Genomic DNA, 22,430 nt, shown 5'->3' on the forward strand with positions numbered 1-22,430 from the left:
AGGCAGTAAAACAGTGGGGTGGAAGGGGAGGCAGTAAGGCAGTGGGGTGGAAGGGGAGGCAGTAAGGCAGTGGGGTGGAAGGGGGAGGCAGTAAGGCAGTGGGGTGGAAGGGGGGAGGCAGTAAGGCAGTGGGGTGGAAGGGGGAGGCAGTAAGGCAGTGGGGTGGAAGGGGGAGGCAGTAAGGCAGTGGAGGCAGTACCGAGTGGCAGTGGGGTGGAAGGGGGAGGCAGTAAGGCAGTGGGGTGGAAGGGGGAGGCAGTAAGGCAGTGGGGTGGAAGGGGAGGCAGTAAGGCAAGGGGGGATGCAGTAAGGCAGTGGGGGAGGAAGGGGAGGCAGTAAGGCAGTGGGGGAGGAAGGGGAGGCAGTAAGGCAGTGGGGGAGGAAGGGAGGCAGTAAGGCAGTGGGGGAGGAAGGGGGAGGCAGTAAGGCAGTGGGGTGGAAGGGGGAGGCAGTAAAACAGTGGGGTGGAAGGCGGGGAGGCAGTAAGGCAGTGGGGTGGAAGGGGGAGGCAGTAAGGCAGTGGGGTGGAAGGGGGAGGCAGTAAGGCAAGGGGGTGGAAGGGGGACGCAGTAAGGCAGTGGGATGGAAGGGGAGGCAGTAAGACAGTGGGGTGGAAGGGGGAGGCAGTAAGGCAGTGGGGTGGAAGGGGGAGGCAGTAAGGCAAGGGGGTGGAAGGGGACGCAGTAAGGCAGTGGGGGAGGAAGGGGGAGGCAGTAAGGCAGTGGGGTGGAAGGGGAGGCAGTAAGGCAGTGGGGTGGAAGGGGAGGCAGTAAGGCAAGGGGGTGGAAGGGGAGGCAGTAAGGCAAGGGGGTGGAAGGGGGAGGCAGTAAGGCAGTGGGGGTGGAAGGGGGAGGCAGTAAGGCAGTGGGGGAGGCAGGGAGGCAGTAAAACAGTGGGGTGGAAGGGGAGGCAGTAAGGCAGTGGGGTGGAAGGGGGAGGCAGTGGGGTGGAAGGGGAGGCAGTAAGGCAGTGGGGTGGAAGGGGAGGCAGTAAGGCAAGGGGGTGGAAGGGGAGGCAGTAAGGCAAGGGGGTGGAAGGGGGAGGCAGTAAGGCAGTGGGGAGGAAGGGGAGGCAGTAAAACAGTGGGGTGGAAGGGGAGGCAGTAAGGCAGTGGGGTGGAAGGGGGAGGCAGTAAGGCAGTGGGGTGGAAGGGGGGAGGCAGTAAGGCAGTGGGGTGGAAGGGGGGAGGCAGTAAGGCAGTGGGGTGGAAGGGGGAGGCAGTAAGGCAGTGGGGTGGAAGGGGGAGGCAGTAAGGCAGTGGGGTGGAAGGGGGGAGGCAGTAAGGCAGTGGGGTGGAAGGGGGGAGGCAGTAAGGCAGTGGGGTGGAAGGGGGAGGCAGTAAGGCAGTGGGGTGGAAGGGGAGGCAGTAAGGCAAGGGGGATGCAGTAAGGCAGTGGGGGAGGAAGGGGAGGCAGTAAGGCAGTGGGGGAGGAAGGGGAGGCAGTAAGGCAGTGGGGGAGGAAGGGAGGCAGTAAGGCAGTGGGGGAGGAAGGGGGAGGCAGTAAGGCAGTGGGGTGGAAGGGGAGGCAGTAAGGCAGTGGGGTGGAAGGGGGAGGCAGTAAGGCAAGGGGTGGAAGGGGGACGCAGTAAGGCAGTGGGGGAGGAAGGGGAGGCAGTAAAACAGTGGGGTGGAAGGGAGAGGCAGTAAGGCAGTGGGGTGGAAGGGGGAGGCAGTAAGGCAGTGGGGTGGAAGGGGGAGGCAGTAAGGCAGTTGGGTGGAAGGGGGAGGCAGTAAGGCAGTGGGTGGAAGGGGGAGGCAGTAAGGCAAGGGGGTGGAAGGGGGAGGCAGTAAGGCAAGGGGGTGGAAGGGGAGGCAGTGGGGGAGGAAGGGGAGGCAGTAAAACAGTGGGGTGGAAGGGGGAGGCAGTAAGGCAGTGGGGTGGAAGGGGGAGGCAGTAAGGCAGTGGGGTGGAAGGAGGAGGCAGTAAGGCAGTGAGGTGGAAGGGGGGAGGCAGTAAGGCAGTGGGGTGGAAGGGGGAGGCAGTAAGGCAGTGGGGTGGAAGGGGAGGCAGTAAGGCAAGGGGGTGGAAGGGGGAGGCAGTAAGGCAGGGGGGTGGAAGGGGAGGCAGTAAGGCAGTGGGGAAGGAAGGGGAGGCAGTAAAACAGTGGGGTGGAAGGGGGAGGCAGTGGGGTGGAAGGGGGAGGCAGTAAGTCAGTGGGGTGGAAGGGGGAGGCAGTAAGTCAGTGGGGTGGAAGGGGGAGGCAGTAAGGCAGTGGGGTGGAAGGGGAGGCAGTAAGGCAAGGGGTGGAAGGGGAGGCAGTAAGGCAGTGGGGTGGAAGGGAGAGGCAGTAAGGCAGTGGGGTGGAAGGTGGAGGCAGTAAGGCAAGGGGGTGGAATGGGGAGGCAGTGGGGGAGGAAGGGGGAGGCAGTAAAACAGTGGGGTGGAAGGGGGAGGCAGTAAGGCAGTGGGGTGGAAGGGGGAGGCAGTAAGGCAGTGGGGTGGAAGGGGAGGCAGTAAGGCAGTGGGGTGGAAGGGGGAGGCAGTAAGGCAGTGGGGTGGAAGGGAGAGGCAGTAAGGCAGTGGGTGTGGAAGGGGAGGCAGTAAGGCAAGGGGGGTGGAAGGTGGAGGCAGTAAGGCAGTGGGGGAGGAAGGGGGAGGCAGTAAGGCAAGGGAGTGGAAGGGTGATGCAGTAAGGGGAGGCAGTAAGGCAGTGGGGAGGAAGTGGGAGGCAGTAAGGCAGTGGGGGGAAGGGGAGGCAGTAAGGCAGTGGGGGTGGAAGGGGGAGGCAGTAAGGCAGTGGGGGAGGAAGGGGAGGCAGTAAGGCAGTGGGGTGGAAGGGGGGAGGCAGTAAGGCAGTGGGGTGGAAAGGGAGGCAGTAAGGCAGTGGGGTGGAAGGGGGAGGCAGTAAGACAGTGGGGTGGAAGGGGGAGGCAGTAAGGCAGTGGGGTGGAAGGGGGAGGCAGTAAGGCAGTGGGGTGGAAGGGGGAGGCAGTAAGGCAGTGGGGTGGAAGGGGGAGGCAGTAAGGCAAGGGGGTGGAAGGGGGATGCAGTAAGGGGAGGCGGTAAGGCAGTGGGGAGGAAGGGGGAGGCAGTAAAGCAGTGGGGGGAAGGGGAGGCAGTAAGGCAAGGGGGTGGAAGGGGACGCAGTAAAGCAGTGGGGGGAAGGGGAGGCAGTAAGGCAGTGGGGAGGAAGGGGAGGCAGTAAGGCAGTGGGGTGGAAGGGGAGGCAGTAAGGCAGTTGGGTGGAAGGGGGAGGCAGTAAGGCAAGGGGGTGGAAGGGGGACGCAGTAAGGCAGTGGGGTGGAAGGGGGAGGCAGTAAGGCAGTGGGGTGGAAGGGGGAGGCAGTAAGGCAAGGGGGTGGAAGGGGGATGCAGTAAGGCAGTGGGGGAGGAAGGGGAGGCAGTAAAACAGTGGGGTGGAAGGGGGGAGGCAGTAAGGCAGTGGGGTGGAAGGGGAGGCAGTAAGGCAGTGGGGTGGAAGGGGGAGGCAGTAAGGCAGTGGGGTGGAAGGGAGAGGCAGTAAGGCAGTGGGTGTGGAAGGGGGAGGCAGTAAGGCAAGGGGGTGGAAGGTGGAGGCAGTATTGCAGTGGGGGAGGAAGGGGGAGGCAGTAAGGCAAGGGAGTGGAAGGGGGATGCAGTAAGGAGAGGCAGTAAGGCAGTGGGGGAGGAAGGGGGAGGCAGTAAGGCAGTGGGGGGGGAAGGGGAGGCAGTAAGGCAGTGGGGGTGGAAGGGGAGGCAGTAAGGCAGTGGGGGAGGAAGGGGAGGCAGTAAGGCAGTGGGGTGGAAGGGGAGGCAGTAAGGCAGTGGGGTGGTTTGGGGGAGGCAGTAAAACAGTGGGGTGGAAGGGGGGACGCAGTAAGGCAGTGGGGTGGAAAGGGAGGCAGTAAGGCAGTGGGGTGGAAGGGGGAGGCAGTAAGGCAGTGGGGTGGAAGGGGAGGCAGTAAGGCAGTGGGGTGGAAGGGGGAGGCAGTAAGGCAAGGGGGTGGAAGGGGGATGCAGTAAGGGGAGGCAGTAAGGCAGTGGGGGAGGAAGGGGGAGGCAGTAAAGCAGTGGGGGGAAGGGGAGGCAGTAAGGCAAGGGGGTGGAAGGGGACGCAGTAAAGCAGTGGGGGGAAGGGGAGGCAGTAAGGCAGTGGGGGAGGAAGGGGAGGCAGTAAGGCAGTGGGGTGGAAGGGGGAGGCAGTAAGGCAGTTGGGTGGAAGGGGAGGCAGTAAGGCAAGGGGGGTGGAAGGGGGACGCAGTAAGGCAGTGGGGTGGAAGGGGGAGGCAGTAAGGCAGTGGGGTGGAAGGGGAGGCAGTAAGGCAAGGGGGGTGGAAGGGGATGCAGTAAGGCAGTGGGGGAGGAAGGGGGAGGCAGTAAAACAGTGGGGTGGAAGGGGGGAGGCAGTAAGGCAGTGGGGTGGAAGGGGAGGCAGTAAGGCAGTGGGGTGGAAGGGGGAGGCAGTAAGGCAGTGGGGTGGAAGGGAGAGGCAGTAAGGCAGTGGGTGTGGAAGGGGGAGGCAGTAAGGCAAGGGGGGTGGAAGGTGGAGGCAGTATTGCAGTGGGGGAGGAAGGGGAGGCAGTAAGGCAAGGGAGTGGAAGGGGGATGCAGTAAGGAGAGGCAGTAAGGCAGTGGGGAGGAAGGGGGAGGCAGTAAGGCAGTGGGGGGGAAGGGGAGGCAGTAAGGCAGTGGGGGTGGAAGGGGGAGGCAGTAAGGCAGTGGGGAGGAAGGGGGAGGCAGTAAGGCAGTGGGGTGGAAGGGGGGAGGCAGTAAGGCAGTGGGGTGGTTTGGGGGAGGCAGTAAAACAGTGGGGTGGAAGGGGGGACGCAGTAAGGCAGTGGGGTGGAAAGGGAGGCAGTAAGGCAGTGGGGTGGAAGGGGAGGCAGTAAGGCAGTGGGGTGGAAGGGGGAGGCAGTAAGGCAGTGGGGTGGAAGGGGGAGGCAGTAAGGCAGTGGGGTGGAAGGGGAGGCAGTAAGGCAGTGGGGTGGAAGGGGGAGGCAGTAAGGCAAGGGGGTGGAAGGGGGATGCAGTAAGGGGAGGCAGTAAGGCAGTGGGGGAGGAAGGGGAGGCAGTAAAGCAGTGGGGGGAAGGGGAGGCAGTAAGGCAGTGGGGGAGGAAGGGGGAGGCAGTAAGGCAGTGGGGTGGAAGGGGGAGGCAGTAAGGCAGTGGGGTGGAAGGGGGAGGCAGTAAGGCAGTTGGGTGGAAGGGGGAGGCAGTAAGGCAAGGGGGGTGGAAGGGGGACGCACTAAGGCAGTGGGGTGGAAGGGGGAGGCAGTAAGGCAGTGCGGTGGAAGGGGGAGGCAGTAAGGCAAGGGGGGTGGAAGGGGGACGCAGTAAGGCAGTGGGGGAGGAAGGGGGAGGCAGTAAAACAGTGGGGTGGAAGGGGATGCAGTAAGGGGAGGCAGTAAGGCAGTGGGGGAGGAAGGGGGAGGCAGTAAGGCAGTGGGGGGGAAGGGGAGGCAGTAAGGCAGTGGGGGTGGAAGGGGAGGCAGTAAGGCAGTGGGGGAGGAAGGGGGAGGCAGTAAGGCAGTGGGGTGGAAGGGGGGAGGCAGTAAGGCAGTGGGGTGTATTGGGGGAGGCAGTAAAACAGTGGGGTGGAAGGGGGGAGGCAGTAAGGCAGTGGGGTGGAAAGGGAGGCAGTAAGGCAGTGGGGTGGAAGGGGGAGGCAGTAAGGCAGTGGGGTGGAAGGGGGGAGGCAGTAAGGCAGTGGGGTGGAAGGGGGAGGCAGTAAGGCAGTGGGGTGGAAGGGGGAGGCAGTAAGGCAGTGGGGTGGAAGGGGGAGGCAGTAACGCAAGGGGGTGGAAGGGGGATGCAGTAAGGGGAGGCAGTAAGGCAGTGGGGAGGAAGGGGAGGCAGTAAAGCAGTGGGGGGAAGGGGAGGCAGTAAGGCAGTGGGGGAGGAAGGGGAGGCAGTAAGGCAGTGGGGTGGAAGGGGGAGGCAGTAAGGCAGTGGGGTGGAAGGGGGAGGCAGTAAGGCAGTTGGGTGGAAGGGGGAGGCAGTAAGGCAAGGGGGGGTGGAAGGGGGACGCAGTAAGGCAGTGGGGTGGAAGGGGGAGGCAGTAAGGCAGTGGGGTGGAAGGGGGAGGCAGTAAGGCAAGGGGGTGGAAGGGGGACGCAGTAAGGCAGTGGGGGAGGAAGGGGGAGGCAGTAAGACAGTGGGGTGGAAGGGGGAGGCAGTAAGGCAGTGGGGTGGAAGGGGGAGGCAGTAAGGCAGTGGGGTGGAAGGGGGAGGCAGTAAGGCAGTGGGGTGGAAGGGGGAGGCAGTAAGGCAAGGGGGGTGGAAGGGGGAGGCAGTAAGGCAAGGGGGTGGAATGGGGAGGCAGTAAGGCAAGGGGGGTGGAAGGGGGACGCAGTAAGGCAGTGGGGTGGAAGGGGAGGCAGTAAGGCAGTGGGGTGGAATGGGGAGGCAGTAAGGCAAGGGGGGTGGAAGGTGGACGCAGTAAGGCAGTGGGGGAGGAAGGGGGAGGCAGTAAAACAGTGGGGTGGAAGGGGGAGGCAGTAAGGCAGTGGGGTGGAAGGGGGAGGCAGTAAGGCAGTGGGGTGGAAGGGGAGGCAGTAAGGCAGTGGGGTGGAAGGGGGAGGCAGTAAGGCAAGGGGGGTGGAAGGGGGAGGCAGTAAGGCAAGGGGGTGGAAGGGGGAGGCAGTAAGGCAGTGGGGGAGGAAGGGGGAGGCAGTAAGGCAGTGGGGTGGAAGGGGGAGGCAGTAAGGCAGTGGGGTGGAAGGGGGAGGCAGTAAGGCAGTGGGGTGGAAGGGGGACGCAGTAAGGCAGTGGGGTGGAAGGGGGAGGCAGTAAGGCAGTGGGGTGGAAGGGGGAGGCAGTAAGGCAGTGGGGTCTCCAGAGCAGAACAGACCAATACCGGATGGACAAACTCCACCCTCATGATGCTGTAAAAGAAAACCGAAAGGTCACAAAGCAGGTGTTGATGTTTACAGGTGCGCTAACAATAAACAGCCATGTGAATTCTATTGCAACGAAGGTCAAGAGCCATGCGTCCTCAGAAACACGACCCCGCCAAGCCACACTGCTCGCTTAACCCGGAAGCCAGCCGCACGAATGTGTCGGAGGAAACACCATACACATGGCGACCGAAGTCAGCGTGCATACCTGCCACCAGGAGTCGATAGAGTGCAATGGAACAAGGATATCCCAGCCGGCCAAACCCTTCACCTAGCCCTGATGACGCTGGGCCAATTGTGCACCGCCTCATGGGTCCCCCGGTTGTGGCCGGCTGTGACACATCCCGGGATCGAACCCGGTTCTGTATTGATTCCTCTAGCACTGCGATGCAGAACCTTAGACCGCTGTGCCACTCGGGAGGCCCCAATTCAGCATAGTTGACAGTGTGAGAGACACCCTGTCTTTTTTGTTGTTGTTGCATCTACCGGTCCAATGAAAACATTGGATAGCAGGGTGACTAGGCAGAAGCCAGAGGTGTTGTGCTGCAGTGTCACTAAAAGAACTTCAGGATGTTTGTCAAAGGAGATGGGCCAGGATTCAAACAAAACACAATGTGCTGACATATCACTGCAAATGCAATTTCCCAGCCATGGCCTCTTTTACCGTTTGCCGTCTGTCTGTCAATATGGAGGGAAGCTGTCAGTCAGTCAGTTTAAAGCCAGGTGTCTCCCTCTCTCTCTCTCTGCACCATGACACACGATACAGCACTAATCTAGCAGATTTAGGAAAAGGCTCTTAAAGGGCAATTCCACCACTTTTCAACCTCCAATATTCATTATTTCCAGCACCAAAGTGAATTTCTATGATCTGTGCTTTAAAAAAAAGACATAAGTAGTGACATAACTGCTTCTCTGTGACATCACAGGGTAGGATAAAAAAATAACAAAATAGCGATTTTTCAAAACCTGCAGTGAGTTTCTATCTATGAGGAGCTACAACAGGTGATCCTGAGGAGCTGGCTCTCACTACAACAGGTGATCCTGAGGAGCTGGCTCTCACTACAACAGGTGATCCTGAGGAGCTGGCTCTCACTACAACAGGTGATTCTGAGGAGCTGGCTCTCACTACAACAGGTGATCCTGAGGAGCTGGCTCTCACTACAACAGGTGATCCTGAGGAGCTGGCTCTCACTACAACAGGTGATTCTGAGGAGCTGGCTCTCACTACAACAGGTGATTCTGAGGAGCTGGCTCTCACTACAACAGGTGATTCTGAGGAGCTGGCTCTCACTACAACAGGTGATCCTGAGGAGCTGGCTCTCACTACAACAGGTGATTCTGAGGAGCTGGCTCTCACTACAACAGGTGATCCTGAGGAGCTGGCTCTCACTACAACAGGTGATCCTGAGGAGCTGGCTCTCACTACAACAGGTGATCCTGAGGAGCTGGCTCTCACTACAACAGGTGATCCTGAGGAGCTGGCTCTCACTACAACAGGTGATCCTGAGGAGCTGGCTCTCACTGCAACAGGTGATCCTGAGGAGCTGGCTCTCACTGCAACAGGTGATCCTGAGGAGCTGGCTCTCACTGCAACAGGTGATTCTGAGGAGCTGGCTCTCACTACAACAGGTGATTCTGAGGAGCTGACTCTCACTGCAACAGGTGATTCTGAGGAGCTGGCTCTCACTACAACAGGTGATCCTGAGGAGCTGGCTCTCACTGCAACAGGTGATCCTGAGGAGCTGGCTCTCACTGCAACAGGTGATCCTGAGGAGCTGGCTCTCACTGCAACAGGTGATTCTGAGGAGCTGGCTCTCACTGCAACAGGTGATTCTGAGGAGCTGGCTCTCACTACAACAGGTGATTCTGAGGAGCTGGCTCTCACTACAACAGGTGATTCTGAGGAGCTGGCTCTCACTACAACAGGTGATTCTGAGGAGCTGGCTCTCACTACAACAGGTTATCCTGAGGAGCTGGTTTTCATTGTACAAATTCCGCTCAAACTCTGAATGCCAGGGCTATCATGAAGTGTTTTATTTATTTGCATTGATCTTTAGAGAGACAATAGAGCCGCCATTATCGACTGTCTGCTAGCAAGTTTGGTAGGCTACCATCAGAGCTCAGTTTTGGAGACTCAACGGCGACATGGAATTTGACTACGGTCATGTCTCCTGATTGCCGGTGTGGCGGTAATAAGGTCACCTTCACAGCCCTACTCATTCCCTTACACCATGTGACTTAGAGTTGTGAAATTTGGTACATAGGTCACTCTTCTTACAAGGAAGATATTTACCTCAAATCTGCCATGATGGATTTCCCGCCATTTTGGAAGAAAGAAAAAAAAATCGGTATTTTCAACAACATATGTTTGTTTGTTTTATGTTAAACTAAGTTGGATAGCTACATTGACCAATAAACAGCCATGTGGGCGTCATCTAGCATATAAATGCGTATACATCAGACACAGGAAAATGATATTGCAACAAAACTTGCTACTACATACGTTACAAACCCTGTCAAGACTCAACAAATGCTAGCATATTCAGATCCAGCACAGGGTGGCGATATTTATTTAATTATTTTTTATCGTATAACGGGCGCATGTTTATATCTCTGAATCGGTTTGATTCTGTTTTATGAAATTTGACACACATGCTAAGGGCTTTGAGTCTAGCTAACCTGTACAATATGGTTCAGTTTGGCCGAATGGTGGTGCTGTTGGACAGGAAAAAACATTTGTGCAAGCTCATTGGCTCATAGCGGCCATATTGTTTGAGCTTGAGTCCTGGAAAATATATGAAGACAATGGGTACATGTATGCTATATACCAAATTTGGTACCAATCAATCCAGAAATTCTAGAGAAGACATTTCAAGTAGTCAACATCATTGAAAATTGTCCATAATAAATCAAATGCATAATTGCATGATGTGTTTGATGTTGAGTTCTGATATTTGGCAAGCGTGGTAAGAAGTACAGAGGTAGCTCATCCTAAGGGGTTTGTCCCAATTTGTCCTGATGATGGCACAGTGGACTCACAGCTTGAACCCTGGAATTGCTGCTTGCAGCTATATTCTTCTTCGGGCATTGCTGTTTGCAGCTATATTCTTCTTCGGGCATTGCTGCTTGTAGCTATATTCTCCTTCGGGCATTGCTGCTTGCAGCTATATTCTTATTCTTCTGTGAGTTAGAAATCCACTGAAACCATGGCGTATCAGAAACAGCACATTCATTCATGTTGCGTTTTTTGATTAATTGAAACATGTTTAAATTTAAAATACTCTCATAAGAATACTCCACAGCCTTTAGCTAATTACTTTAGCTTGTGGCTAACTCTCTGTAATAAACAAGCTGTTGTTAGGTGTTGAAGTACATGCATACCCATTGGGCAGACCCCGTTATTTGAGCGTGGATAATTTGGTAATATTTGGTTGTGATGACAACGTGTATTCACCCAGGCAAAACGAGTCAAAAGTTAGTTGAATTGTCTTACCGCTATGCTTTAAAACCACCTAAAATCACAACAAAATTACAACGGAAAAACAATGTTGGATTTTGGGGTTTTTTGTTGTCACCCAAATGTCTATCACTGTGCTTTCAACTATTTAAAAGCACAGAAATGTTCACAATATCAGATATTTAGTTAATTTATACAACAGATTAATGTGTTAACAGTGGTCTTCATCTCATAGCAGAACCAAATGACCTGGATTGCAGTTGAGATTACATTAAAAGTACACGGTACAAATCATCAATGCTGTTGGAGATTCTGACAGATTATTACAGCAGTGGTGAAGAGCTCCACAGACCTGCGACAACCTATGCGTGCCATCTTGAACATACACACTGAAGATTAGATAAGAACAAATATATAGTTAGGCTACAAGTAACCTCAAAAAAATGTGGCCATGGATGTGTTACTCATTTTAAGGTTGAATAAAAATTGTTACGTTAGTTTGTAAGAAAGCCTTAACATTAGACTATTCACTTAATGCAACCAAATACCAACTTCTAAAGGAGCTGTATCTACTGTTTGGATATTTCCATCTGTGCCACTGGCTTATTTTAATCCCATTCTTTAACTTTTATTTTTGGTTGAGTTGGAGACGTGAATCCAACATTTATTTTTTATTTTTTTACTCTTATAGACAAGTGTATAGTGTAACGGGCGTCGTAAGGATTCGACCAAGGCGCAGCGGGTTGAGTGCTCATTTTAACTTTTATTGAACACTTAACAACAAAACAAACGAACGCACAGTATTGCAGGCTAAACACAGCAGTGCAAAAACAACTTCCCACAAAAGACAGGTGAAAAAAAGGGCTACCTAAGTATGACTCCCAATCAGCAACAATGATGTACAGCTGTCCCTGATTGATACCAGGCCAACAAAGAAATACACAACATAGAAAAACCATAGAAATACAAAACATAGAACAGTACCCAAAAACCCCGACAACACAAAAACAAACACACCCCTGGCACGCCCTGACCAAACTACAATAACAAATAACCCCTTATACTGGTCAGGACGTGATATATAGGCTATTTATTGTATTTCAAAAGTGATATTTAATTGTGTTTGGTTGTCAACTCAACCAAATATCAACATTTAACGGAGATTTATCTTCTGCGTGGATAGTTCCATCTGTGCCATTGACTTAGTCTGCCTTTAATTCCAGTTTATCTACAAATGTATAATTGATATGTTCGATTCACGGTTCCATCTTAATAAAAAAATCTAACATAAATAGTAGAACTAAATCAAATCAGACTTTAAATACACTTTAAATAAAATTCGATTGGATTTAGTCCCATTGTTTAACTTAGATTTTTGGTTGTGGGACAGTCCCACATTTTGGCCCTTTGTCCCGTAACCAAAACAATCATGTCCTGTGTTTTTATCAACAAATTCAAAACACCATTAATAAAAAAATAAAAACATTGATTTGTCCCTATTTCAGTCAGAAATTCCAACCTGTCTCTTCTATAAATCATAAGGATGGTAGGCTACTGGTGATATTAAACACTTCACCAATGGTTGTTGAGATCTGATATTCTGCACAGCACAAGAGGAGACATAGGCCAATGTCATTGGCCTCTCCTCAACCAATCACATTTCTCAAATCCTTTCAGGTTAAATTCCACCTAAACTTGGACAGTTAGGCCTAACTGCATACATACAGTGTACTTCCGATGTTACAGCCTGAACTTAAAATGGATTACATTGAGATTCTGTGTCCGTGGCCTACACACAATACCTCATAATGTCAAAGTGTGAATTATGTTTTTCAAAATGTTTACAAATTCATTAAAAATGAAAAGCTGAAATGTCTTTGAGTCAATCAGTATTCAACCCCTTTGTTATGGCCTAAATAAGTTAACGAGTAAACGTGTTTAACAAGTCACATAATACGTTTCATGGTGCAATAATAGTGTTTAACAAGGTTTTTGAATGACTACCTCATCTCTGTACCCCTCACACATACAATTATCTGTATGGTCCCTCATGAGCAGTGAATTTCAAACAGATTGAACCACAAAGACCTGGGAGGTTTTGAAATGTTTGCACTGCATGGATCATCGGTGAGGTTGAACGCAGCATTGCTGTATGGTGCAATCAACATGTATTGTAGTTGAGTAGCCAGCCTAGACTACTACTCAAATGGTTCTGTAATAGGCCTATATGTTTCTTCTTTTAATGTTTTAAGGGTTATTCACTATCAAGCTTTAAAAACGGAAGCCAGACTGGAACATTTTAGTAGCCTAACTAGGACTGTGTCATGTGTCTGTACACGTGTCTGTACACTGTCTCTCTGCTGCGCGCTGTAAAGCAGGACAGCTGCGTAGTTTAAAGTTTAATTAATCAAAATGTGAGCGTTTTATTAAGGATGACTCAGCTATTGACTCATTTATACTCGCTTGTTTGTCCTATTGTCCTTTAGTCGTAATTTATACCCGCGTGTGAATCATTTATCTTATAACTTTTTGACAATCCAATATTCAATTTTCTGTAGACTACAGCAATGACCCGTTGGAACCGAAACTTGGCACGGACATTTAGCCTACAACACGTTTAAACTTTCGGTCCGGTAGACGATTCGTTCAGTGCCCACTGATTTGCGATGATATGATACAATACACTGGCTTGCTCGTGTGGGTGTGAGTGTGTGGCAATGCATTGCTGTTTGGCGTGCAGCACGTTGGCAGGGCTTACTGTATGCAAGCAAAGTGTAATTAATAACTTCACCATGCCCAAAGGGTTATTCAATGTCTGCTTTTCTTTCATTTTTTTTTAACCAATAGGTGCCCTTCTTTACAAAGCATTGCAAAACACATTTTTGAAACATGTTTTTAGTTTAAATGTTACAACAACCTATAGCTACGTTTTTGTTATTTTGGGAGTTATTGAAGACTTTTTGATTAGGGTCTCAGCATATTATGCACATCTGCAACCATAGCAACAAAGGTTGGACAAATATAATTTTTGTTTTAATATGTTAAACGCTGTATACAGCATCCAATCAATAGGCAGTTTGGGCCAGTTGTACGCAGGGGCGAAAATCTGATATCCACTTTGGAGGGGACAATTACATGAAATTTTCTCAAGAGCAATTCCTGAGGGGGACACCAAAAGTAGTGCTGAAACACATAGCCTACATTGTAATATGGTAAATGTATATTGAGGAACCAAAGAAATAAGGTGTTTGCCGTACTCCTAACTACCGGTACCCAAAACTACACAACTAATCACAACAGCAATACCATTGCCTTTAACAAATCTTAGTTCAGTCACCAGTTTAAGTTGAGAGTGGGGGTATCCATGGCATTTTCCAATTATGTTCCTATTTTACAAGTAAAAAAAATTGAGAACCTTTCATAATGTTGCCAAACAAAGACTCAACAAACTTACCTGAGACTCCCTGTCTCTGCCAGTCTGTCCCTGCATATCTGTCCCCAACTCTGCTGTCTGTGTGCCATCTGTTGCCTGCTCTGCCTAATGACATCATTGTGAAACATTTCCATTAGAATTTCATTTCTTTCTTATGGACATTTTATCAACTAGTCTTTGAGATATTAGGCTACTAGGGTTCTTACTATGCGTTTTGGTGTATTGAAAAATACTCTGATGTCCGTCTTTTATTTTTCTGCCATTTTTCTACCTGGCTGGCTGGCTGGCTACACACACAGTGTGTAGGTTATTTACAGTAGGAGATGGACTTCTATCATCTTCAATCATTCTATTTGGGCTTCGATCTAAAAGGTAGCTAGCAAATGTGAAACGGATTAAAATGACAAGAGTTGACAGCTGTATGAGTTCACCATTTACACAACATATGCTGCAACCTTTTGTAATTTTAATAGTTTGTTTCATATTGGCTGGCTTCCAACAATAGCTGAATTTGCAAAGCTAGCGAGCACCAATTCAGTTTCAGTGGTGTTTGCTATAATCTTTGCTACCCGGGTTAAATAAAGGAGAAATAAAATAAATAAATAAAAGTTCCCTTGCGACAATTTAGCTTTTGCAACGAGACCATTAAATATATTTAAGACAATGGTAGATGAGAGTGTAGTTCTGTTCAGTTTGGACTTCAGTTTATCGCTAACCTTATCACAGGGACTTTGAAGCACTAACTTACATCATCTGCATGCTGATTCCATCTTTGACGACGCCACATAAATGGAATAGGTACTAGCTAGCTTAATAGTTAATATTTGCGCGCTAGCTCTGCATATTCAGCTAGTGTGTGTGTGCGCGATTGACTGGATGAACCTCACAGCAGTTACGTAGCAAGCTAAGGAACTGGCAGTGGATCAAACCATTGTGAGGCAAAGGGCGGGGGGGTCGCAATCTTTTGAAACTTAAAAATGCGCTATTAAGTGTCTATAATCAGCACAATTGCTTTCATTGCGTATTATTAATATTATTTAAATTACATAGTTATGTTTCAGTAATATATTGGGGGGGACAAATCATATTTTTCCCAGGATGGGGGGGTCGTGTCCCCCCCGTCCCCCCCGGGATTTCCGCCCCTGGTTGTACGGCCACTTTTTTTGGTAAAAACAAACCTAATAGGATATGCCTGGCCCAAATTCATTGTGTTTTTTTTTTAAATGGCTTTTACTTTGATTTGACACACCTGCTGTACACAAGAAAAAAAAATACATTTTTGGTCTTGAATACAAAGTGTTATGTTTGGGACAAATCCAATATAACACATTACTGAGTACCACTCTTCATATTTCTGTAACACAACAAAATGTGGAATAAGTCAAAGGGGTATGAATACTTTCTGAAGGCACTGTAAATAGCTATATTAGAATGAAAGATATAAGGTAATTTCATCAAACTTATGAGGGTCTCCTCTTGGCACTACACCATGAGCGGGAGGGTGTTCATATAGGCTACGGTGTCCCGCAAATGTCCCACAAAATCATCCTGTTGTCCCACATTTGAGTATGTTTATACATTGGGGCGGCAGAATGTTGGACTAGTAACCGAAAGGTTGCAAGTTCAAATCCCCGAGCTGCCAAGGTACAAATCTGTCGTGCTGCCCCTGAACAAGGCAGTTAACCCACTGTTCCTAGGCCGTCATTGAAAATAAGAATTTGTTCTTAACTGACTTGCCTAGTTAAATAAAGGTTAAATAAAAATATATATCTGGTCACCCTAATGATGACATGTTCCTGTGGTAGAAAATCTCTCCCTCAAAACAATAGTATTTTTTTCAAATCCAATGTATTTTCCAGTATACGTTGGCATATTACATTGAAACAACGTTGTTTCAACCAGTTTGTGCACAGTGAGTAGTTTACCTTCTACCGTTTAGAAGTAACTCAAGCTTTAATCACTGATCTACATCCTGTTTCTACTACCGTTTAGAACTAACTCAAGCTTTAATCACTGATCTACATCCTGTTGCCAAATATAAAACTGTATTATTGATGTATTTGATTAATTCTAATTTCTAAATGTCACCCCCAATAACATATTCTGTCCTGTTGATAACAATGCAGTAGTCCCCTGAAGACTGGTCCTCTCTCAGAGATTTAACCCCCCCCCCAGTCACCACAGCTGTGCTGTAATTTGTGATTATTGCGAGGATCAGGTTTAGGGCTCTGCTCCCTTTTGCTGCATTGTCACCTGAGTCACCTGAGGTGACACTTTAACCGTGCCACCTCGTCCTTTCATTGACTAGGAGGTCTAATGTTAAAAGTCAATAGTTAAACTCGTGCCCATTCTTCACATTTAGGACCGGTTACAGAGATCATGTGGATAACCGGACTCACCTTGATGTTTGTGACTTGTAAAGTTACATTTGGCTTTGTGTTATAAGGTCATTCAAGTGACTTGAAGGTTACAAACAATGAGAGCAGAGTGACATTTAACTTAGTCATCTGCACTATTCTCTACACAGCTGTCTGCTTGTCTTAAACCAGCTCTATTCTCTACACAGCTGTCTGCTTGTCTTAAACCAGCTCTATTCTCTGCAGAGGTGTCTGCTTGTCTTAAGCCAGCTATATTCTCAACACAGCTGTCTGCTTGTCTTAAACCAGCTCTATTCTCTACACAGCTGTCTGCTTGTCTTAAACCAGCTCTATTCTCTGTAGAGCTGTCTGCTTGTCTTAAACCAGCTCTATTCTCTACACAGCTGTCTGCTTGTCTTAGACCAGCTCTATTCTCTGCAGAGCTGTCTGCTTGTCTTAAACCAGCTCTATTCTCTACACAGCTGTCTGCTTGTCTTAAACCAGCTATATTCTCTACACAGCTGTCTGCTTGTCTTAAACCAGCTCTGTTCTCTACACAGCTGTCTGCTTGTCTTAAACCAGCTCTATTCTCTGCAGAGGTGTCTGCTTGTCTTAAACCAGCTCTATTCTCTACACAGCTGTCTGCTTGTCTTAAACCAGCTCTATTCTCTACACAGCTGTCTGCTTGTCTTAAACCAGCTCTATTCTCTACAGAGCTGTCTGCTTGTCTTAAACCAGCTCTATTCTCTACACAGCTGTCTGCTTGTCTTAAACCAGCTCTATTCTCTGTAGAGTTGTCTGCTTGTCTTAAACCAGCTTTATTCTCTGTACAGCTGTCTGCTTGTCTTAAACCAGCTCTTTTCTCTGTACAGCTGTCTGCTTGTCTTAAACCAGCTCTTTTCTCTGTACAGCTGTCTGCTTGTCTTAAACCAGCACTATTCTCTACACAGCTGTCTGCTTGTCTTAAACCAGCTCTATTCTCTACACAGCTGTCTGCTTGTCTTAAACCAGCTCTATTCTCTACACAGCTGTCTGCTTGTCTTAAACCAGCTCTATTCTCTGCAGAGCTGTCTGCTTGTCTTAAACCAGCGCTATTCTCTACACAGCTGTCTGCTTGTCTTAAACCAGCTCTATTCTCTACACAGCTGTCTGCTTGTCTTAAACCAGCTCTATTCTCTGTATTACCCATGAAGACACACTAGTACTGCTCCAACTCTCCTGGGTATTCAGAAGCCACTAACATAACCTCTATTCAACATGCTGCCTGCTGTTGTGTTAACATAATTAGAAGTTTGTTTAGCTAGCTCAACTAATTACCAATTTCAAAATAGGTGAATCCTTGAATGAGATGAGGCCACCGTACCAAGGGAGGGACTAGGGAGGCTATAACATAAAAAAATAGAGGCCATTTGGTTTAAAGTGTCCCTCTACTTTGCAGCCAGGACAGGTTGACCTGTAGGTCTGTAGCCCCAGGGTCCAAGGCTGGGTGTGTAGCTTTTAGATATTGGGCACTGGCCAGTCAGGCAATTTCTACTAGCCGGGGTTGGCCTGCATTCTACTGTCTACAGTCTAAAATCTGTTCCATGCAATGTTTTCAGTGTGCTAGTTTGGCAAATGTAATTAGTTTGGTAGATGTTTTACTAGTGTTAGCCTCAGGCTAAAGGGCGAGCTTAATTTCCATCCCTAGGTGACCTGGCTGGGTGTGGCTACTGATTGCAGAAGATCACTCCAGATGACCCCAGGTTATAGAGGAATGAGGTTTAGTGACTGCTTTGAAAGAGTTTAACTTCGGGTCAGAGAGACTTTCCCCTTCTTGTCCTTTCAGGAATAGAATTTACCCCACCTCCGCCACAGTTACCCTGCACTGTCATCAACCACCCCTCCTTTTAATACCTCCAGCCACTCAGGTTGCAGTACTGTCTGCAAATTAGCCTAGCACTTGATAATGTTAACGTGTAGGCCTAGCTAACTACAGATCTGATTACATACGAGCATAATGGTAACATTTGTGTACAGTTTTTTTCACTGTCAAATCAAACTTTATTAGTTACATGCGCCAAATACAATAAGTGTAGACCTTACTGTGAAATGCTTACTGACAAGCCCTTAACCAACAGCGCAGTTCAAGAAAGAGTTAAGAAAATATTTTTAAAAAGAACAATAACGAGGCTATATACAGGGGGTACCGGTTAGTAAAGAGGCTATATACAGGGGGTACCGGTTAGTAACGAGACTATATACAGGGGGTACCGGTTATTAACGAGGCTATGTACAGGGGGTACTGGTTAGTAACGAGGCTATATACAGGGGGTACCGGTTAGTAACGAGGCTATATACAGGGGGTACCGGTTAGTAACGAGGCTATATACAGGGGTACAGGTACCGCGTCTATGTGCGGGGTTACAGGTTAGTCAAGGTAATTTGTGAGCTGTGTAAGCTATTCTAAAGCTTTGAAAGGTACTTATCATTATATGTAAAACCTTTTCAGGAGCTAAAAACTCAAATATATAGCTCAAATATATCCAATTGTCAAATTAAGTTTTACTTTTTGATTTCACATGCAATTCAATATATTATTTATCCTGTGCTTTGTCAGCCCTTCTTCACCTGTATCTCAGGCCTCGATTCAGCTCTCAGGTTCTTTCTATATCATATACTGTATCTTAAACTGTAAACTATTATAACTTCTCAAATGTCTTAGTTTAAATGACAAATTAAGGTTCATGTAATAATATAGACAGTAAATAGCTTAGTGAAGTGGAAATGCTCACGGCTGCAATATAGCGTTCATGTGTAATTAGCCTCTTCAATGTGCTATTCATTATCCCATTCAATGTGCTATCCATTAGCCTCTTCAATGTGCTATCCATTAGCCTCTTCAATGTGCTATTCATTATCCTCTTCAATGTGCTATCCATTAGCCTCTTCAATGTGCTGTTCATTAGCCTCTTTAATGTGCTATTCATTAGCCTCTTCAATGTGCTATCCATTAGCCTCTTCAATGTGCTATTCATTAGCCTCTTCAATGTGCTATTCATTAGCCTCTTCAATGTGCTATTCATTAGCCTCTTCAATGTGCTGTTCAATAGCCTCTTCAATGTACTATTCATTTCTTGTTTTTTTTGTTATCAGGGTGTTGCTCTGCATTAGTCCTTTCTTGAGGATAGAGTTGCTAGTAAAAGTGCAGGCCTTGAAAATATCAGAAAGTGTTGTTTACTGTTTTACATAAGCAAATATCTGCTCTTCTTTGCTGCATCTACGTTAGACTACAGGTTCAGCTAGTAGACTTCAGTTCCGTTCAGCATTGATAGCATTTAAGGACATTAGAATGTACTAGTCTGTGTGGATATTCAGAGCTACGTCTTGTCACTTTGAGTTGTTCTGTACAACAGAGAAGTGGATAATGTATCAAATCAGAAGTGTTTTTACCTTAGAAAATGATAGGACTAACTGAAATGTGCAGTAAAGTTGATATAAATCAGGTTGCATTGAAAGCAATCACTGTATTAAAAGTCCCGATTGTATTGAATGGAATGAACTAAGTGAGCTGTATTAACTGTGCCGATTGTATAGAATGGAATGAACTGAGTGAGCTGTATTAACTGTCCTGATTGTATTGAATGGAATGAACTGAGTGAACTGTATTAACTGTACTGACTGTATTGAATGGAATGAACTGAGTGAGCTGTTTGTCTGTCTTAGCAGAGAGAGAGAGGTAGTCAAGGAGATGGGTGTGGACTCACCACCCCAGGTATTGGACAGGTAGCTCCTTAGACCCCTCCTCCTCTCAACCCCCCCCCCAGTATATATCTCCTTCCCATAGATTCCTATAGAGACTCTTTGCCTGTCCTGTTCTGTTGTCATCCATAGTCCTCATAGCCACTCACTCATTCAGACTGAGACAGGGACCAGAAGTGTAGATTCATCCTGGAGTCTGTGGAGCACACAGCAGCAGCACTGCTCAACCTCAGCGCCAACATGTTGTATTTGGAGACGGGGACGCCCACGTCATACAGCGAGGTAAGAGCCAGGGAGGAGGCTCCTACTGGGGCATCAGGGACCGCTAACGTCCCCTTGGCTTCATGGAGCTTCTGGAGCTCCATGGTGGGACTGGTGAAATGCTAAATATATCAATACTTTATAGTAGTGTTACTGCCATTTTTATATTTTATATATTTTCACCCCATGAAATCTTTTTGATGTGATTCGGTGTCGGAGTTTATTGGCGGCTTAGGGCTTAGTGGTGGTATAGGGGCTCTAACATAAAGAAGGAATTTGAAAAAGTTGAAATAGTTAAAAACAAAGTGATTATTTTAAATCTGTCTGTGGCACTCACAGACAAACAAATGGAGAAAGATGTTTAGGCAGCAGATTACTTTTCGTTTGTGTTTCGATTCAGTGGCTTTGTATGTGTTTATCTGCGTGTGTGCGGGGTTGTGTGTGTGTGTGTGTGTGTGTGTGTGTGTGTGTGTGTGTGCAGGGGAATGTAAACACCTGGAGTGTTTGTTAAATAGGGGAAGAGGCGCTATATGAAATGGCTGCTCTGCTCCGATACCCTGTCCTGTTGAGATGTGGCCCTGGACTCTGCCATTAGCCCTGTTAACATCTGAAATCAGAACTACTGACTCACCATAGTTCCATTAGTTCCATTAACTCCATTAGCTCCAATAGTTCCATTAGCTCCAATAGTTCCATTATCTCCAATAGCTCCAGTAGTTCCATTAGCTCCAATAGTTCAATTATCTCCATTAGCTCCAATAGTTCCATTAGCTCCAATAGTTCCAATAGCTCCAGTAGTTCTAATAGCTCCAGTAGTTCTAATAGTTCTAATAGTTCTAATAGTTCCAATAGTTCTAATAGTTCCAGTAGTTCCATTAGCTCCAGTAGTTCCATTAGCTCCAATAGTTACTATTGCTCCAATAGTTCCATTAGCTCCAATAGTTCCATTAGCTCCAATAGTTCCAGTAGCTCCAGTAGTTCCGAATGCTCCAATAGTTTCATTAGCTCCAGTAGTTCCAGATGCTCCAGTAAGTTCCATTTGCTCCAATAGTTCCAGTAGCTCCAATAGTTCCATTCCCTCCAATAGTTCCATTAGCTCCAATAGTTCCAGTAGCTCCAGTAGTTCCAAATGCTCCAGTAGTTCCATTTGATCCAATAGTTCCAGTAGCTCCAATAGTTCCATTAGCTCCAATAGTTCCATTAGCTCCAATAGTTCCAGTAGCTCCAGTAGTTCCGAATGCTCCAATAGTTTCATAAGCTCCAGTAGTTCCAAATGCTCCAGTAGTTCCATTAGCTCCAATAGTTCCAGTAGCTCCAATAGTTCCATTAGCTCCAATAGTTCCATTAGCTCCAGTAGTTCCAGTAGCTCCAATAGTTCCAAATGCTCCAGTAGTTCCGTTAGCTCCAATAGTTCCATTAGCTCCAATAGTTCCATTAGCTCCAGTAGTTCCATTAGTTCCAATAGTTCCATTAGCTCCAATAGTTCCAAATGCTCCAATAGTTTCATTAGCTCCAGTAGTTCCAAATGCTCCAGTAGTTCCATTAGCTCCAATAGTTCCAGTAGCTCCAATAGTTCCATTAGCTCCAATAGTTCCATTAGCTCCAGTAGTTCCAGTAGCTCCAATAGTTCCAAATGCTCCAGTAGTTCCATTAGCTCCAATAGTTCCATAAGCTCCAGTATTTCCATTAGCTCTAAAAGGTCCATTAGCTCCAATAGTTCCAGTAGCTCCAGTAGTTCCAAATGCTCCAGTAGTTCCATTAGCTCCAATAGTTCCATTAGCTCCAGTAGTTCCATTAGCTCCAGTAGTTCCATTAGCTCCAGTAGTTCCATTAGCTCCAGTAGTTCCATTAGCTCCAATATTTCCATTAGCTCCAGTAGTTCCATTAGCTCCAATAGTTCCATTAGCTCCAGTAGTTCCATTAGCTCCAGTAGTTCCATTAGCTCCAGTAGTTCCATTAGCTCCAGTAGTTCCATTAGCTCCAATAGTTCCATTAGCTCCAATAGTTCCAGTAGCTCCAATAGTTCCAGTAGCTCCAATATTTCATTAGCTCCAGTAGCTCCAATATTTCATTAGCTCCAGTAGTTCCAGTAGCTCCAATAGTTCCAGTAGCTCCAATAGTTCCATTAGCTCCAGTAGTTCCATTAGCTCCAGTAGTTCCATTAGCTCCAGTAGTTCCATTAGCTCCAGTAGTTCGAAATGCTCCAATAGTTCCATAAGCTCTAAAAGTTCCATTAGTTCCATAAGCTCTAAAAGTTCCATTAGTTCCAAATGCTCCCGTAGTTCCAGTAGATCCAATAGTTCCATTAGCTCCAGTAGTTCCATTATCTCCAGTAGTTCCATTAGCTCCAATAGTTCCATTAGCTCC

General features: G+C 48.1%; 1 protein-coding gene across 6 annotated transcripts in view; it reads left to right on the forward strand.

The window, feature by feature from the left end:
- The window catches only part of LOC106576565 (tumor protein 63), a 175,068-nt gene that overhangs the window by 57,273 nt on the left and 95,365 nt on the right, over positions 1-22,430 (forward strand). Inside the window, exon 1 of one of the 6 annotated variants that reach the window (XM_045687995.1) lies at positions 19,895-20,084. The exons of the other annotated variants lie outside the window; for them this stretch is intronic. Coding sequence (XP_045543951.1) covers positions 20,043-20,084 — 42 coding nt within the window. The 5' untranslated portion in view covers positions 19,895-20,042. Of the gene's footprint in view, positions 1-19,894; positions 20,085-22,430 lie in introns of those variants that run through there. 6 annotated transcript variants of the gene reach the window in all.

This window comes from Salmo salar, chromosome ssa10 (genome assembly GCF_905237065.1).
Source record: "Salmo salar chromosome ssa10, Ssal_v3.1, whole genome shotgun sequence".
Classification (NCBI taxonomy): domain Eukaryota; kingdom Metazoa; phylum Chordata; class Actinopteri; order Salmoniformes; family Salmonidae; genus Salmo; species Salmo salar.